General features: G+C 36.0%; 1 protein-coding gene across 1 annotated transcript; it reads left to right on the top strand.

Moving 5' to 3' along the window:
• Nucleotides 718-2,820, top strand: LOC18780810 (peroxidase 47). The gene is made up of 4 exons (XM_007211588.2): nt 718-1,141; nt 1,642-1,830; nt 1,940-2,102; nt 2,304-2,820. Exons 1-4 carry the CDS (start codon nt 929-931, stop codon nt 2,684-2,686), a joined length of 948 nt encoding a protein of 315 aa, XP_007211650.1. The 5' UTR covers nt 718-928; the 3' UTR covers nt 2,687-2,820.

Raw genomic sequence — 2,820 nt, forward strand, 5'->3', positions numbered from 1 at the left:
TCGCTTGCTTGAAGTGAAAGCATGTCATATGTAAGTATATATATATATATATATATATATATATATATATATATATATATATATGATAATATGATGTGAGTAAAATATGGTACCACCACACCACATGTTGTTGAACGTGTGTAAGACACTAATGGATAGCCTGTGGAATCTGCACGCGTAAATGTATCTTTCTTTTGCCCAAACAATTCTCCCCACTTGTCACAAAACGACATGGCGTCTCTAGAGTAGGTATGCTCCTCCTTTTCAAATGGAAGCCAGCTGAGTTACATACATATATGCCGCCCGCCCTATCTGTGTTTCCTGGTCGTGGCCTACATAGTGCTCGATACACTTGACACTCTCCACTTTCATTTTGACATTTGACTTCCATGTCTAGCTAGCCCACATATTTATATTAATTAATCCACTATCCATGCAAAACTTCAACACTTTATTATATCATATTTAATTTGTTAGTGACAATGTGATTATCAATTAACAGTGCCATTTGTTGTTGTCTGATCTTTGTCATCTTTTAATTTTTGATTTCATGCATGCATGATTTGGCTTTAATTAATATTTTTTTAGTCCTGTTATTTGTACTATATTTACTAATTACGGTGAATTTCTCATTCATTAGTTCTGTGGTGCATTTATGTGTCGATCTACATGTAATTAGTATGGATTTTGACTTCAATTATTGCATTATCTAGACAAATGAGATTGATTAGGTGGATAATTGATCAGCATAAACCACTGTCGTCTTCAACTTTTTCTCTTCCTTTGGTTTTGGGGCGGCAAACTTTGTTTAATCATTACTTTGCATCTATATAAATGCACATTGCCTTCTCTTCACTCTTCAGTTCTACCAGTTACGCCTTCTTCTATCAACTAAGCTAATTTGTTTTGACCACACACACACAGAAACATGGGAATTCCTAAGCTTCTTGGTGTGTTTCTAGTAATGGAAATGATGAGTGGCTTCAGATTTGGAGCACATGGTTTGAGTATGGGATATTACGTTATGAGCTGCCCGATGGCTGAATTGATCGTCAGAAATTCAGTCATCAGAGCCTTGCAAGCTGATCCAACCTTAGCAGCAGGCCTAATCAGAATGCATTTCCATGACTGCTTCATAGAGGTCTCTCTCTCTCTCTCTCTCTCTCTCTCCACACACAACACAAAGCATATTGTTTAAATTTGTTTAAATTTTTTAGGTTTTGTTAGAAGTACACGAAATTTTTATTAAGAAAAGCAAAAGGTTTTCTAGCATATTTATTTGAAAGTGCTTTATGAAAAAACAGAAGAGTGCTTCTTTACGAACCACTAAATGTAATATCATAACACTATTAGAGTAACATTTAGTTTACTATTTTTAACTTTATGCTTTTTCTATTGGGTGCTATGTGTGCTACATCTACACTCTTCCTTTGTTATTCATATATTACTTTTCAATCAGCACATTAATTACACGCAACACACACCCAAATAGTATAATGTTTTGTTTTCTTGTGTAAAGTGTTCTTTTTCAAATGCCAAGTTCATGTTAAATTATTTTTTTAAGGGATTTAATAACTCCACATTGTAATTTCTAAATTACCAAAAAAAATAAAACCTTGTGTTTCCTTGTTGAATATTTAGGGATGTGATGCTTCAATTCTCCTAGATTCAACAAAAGACAACACAGCAGAGAAGGACTCCCCTGCAAATTTGAGCCTGAGAGGCTATGAAGTTATTGACGCTGCAAAAGAGGAGCTTGAAAAAGAATGCCCTGGCGTTGTCTCATGCGCTGACATAGTTGCAATGGCTTCTACATATGCAGTTTTTGAGGTAATTAAGGACATATAAACTCATTCATAAATTAAATTTTGTTCTTTTTTATGTGTGTGAAATTAATCATTAGACTTTACTGTTTGCTGTGGGATTTGATTAACAACAGGCTGGAGGTCCAGTATATGACATACCCAAAGGAAGAAAGGACGGAAGTAGGTCTAAAATACAAGACACAATCAACCTGCCTCCACCCACCTTGAATGCCTCTCAACTCATTAAAATGTTCGGGCAACATGGTTTTACTGCTCAAGAAATGGTGGCTCTATCTGGTAAACATATACATACTCCCTCTTAAAATTTACAAACGACCATGTTATGTAGCCGATTGAGTGGCAGATATTGTCCGGTCAAATCATGTAACATATGTTATATTTTAACTAGACGATACCTGCCACTCATTATGGCAGAATTTCCACATAAGTTTTTCTCTTAATTTAAGGGTTCATATATATTGGTTTTGTACTTCGTAGGTGCACATACACTAGGTGTAGCCAGGTGCTCTTCATTCAAAAACCGATTGGTTGATGCTGTGGATCCAAACTTAGATTCAGGGTTTGCAAAGCAACTGACCAAAACCTGCAGTGCCGGGGACAATACCGAGCAGCCCTTCGACGGGACGAGAAACCATTTCGATAACCTTTACTTCAATGCACTGCAGCATAACACCGGACTGCTGGCTTCTGATCAAACTCTCTTTTCATCTGCAAGAACCAGAAACATTGTAAATGGTTATGCCTTCAACCAAGCCATGTTCTTCTTTGATTTTCAACAGGCAATGGTGAAAATGAGCATGCTGGATGTTAAGGAAGGTTTCAAAGGAGAAGTGCGACAAAACTGCCGCAAAATCAATTAAGGGAGGAGTTTTGTGTAAAGAGACTTGAAGAATTCGTTTGCTCTTCATTGTGTATTGATGGCTAAAAACATCCGTCATTGTTTAATAGTTAAATAGTATATTACATAATAAAGGTCCTTTGAGCTTATGTTTTA

This window comes from Prunus persica, chromosome G4 (genome assembly GCF_000346465.2).
Source record: "Prunus persica cultivar Lovell chromosome G4, Prunus_persica_NCBIv2, whole genome shotgun sequence".
NCBI lineage: Eukaryota > Viridiplantae > Streptophyta > Magnoliopsida > Rosales > Rosaceae > Prunus > Prunus persica.

Coding starts and splice junctions, on each gene's coding strand:
- LOC18780810 (XM_007211588.2), top strand. CDS start 929: ATGGGAATTCCTAAGCTTCTTGGTGTGTTTCTAGTAATGGAAATGATG. Junction 1,142..1,641: donor TCCATGACTGCTTCATAGAG/GTCTCTCTCTCT, acceptor TTGAATATTTAG/GGATGTGATGCTTCAATTCT. Junction 1,831..1,939: donor CTACATATGCAGTTTTTGAG/GTAATTAAGGAC, acceptor GATTAACAACAG/GCTGGAGGTCCAGTATATGA.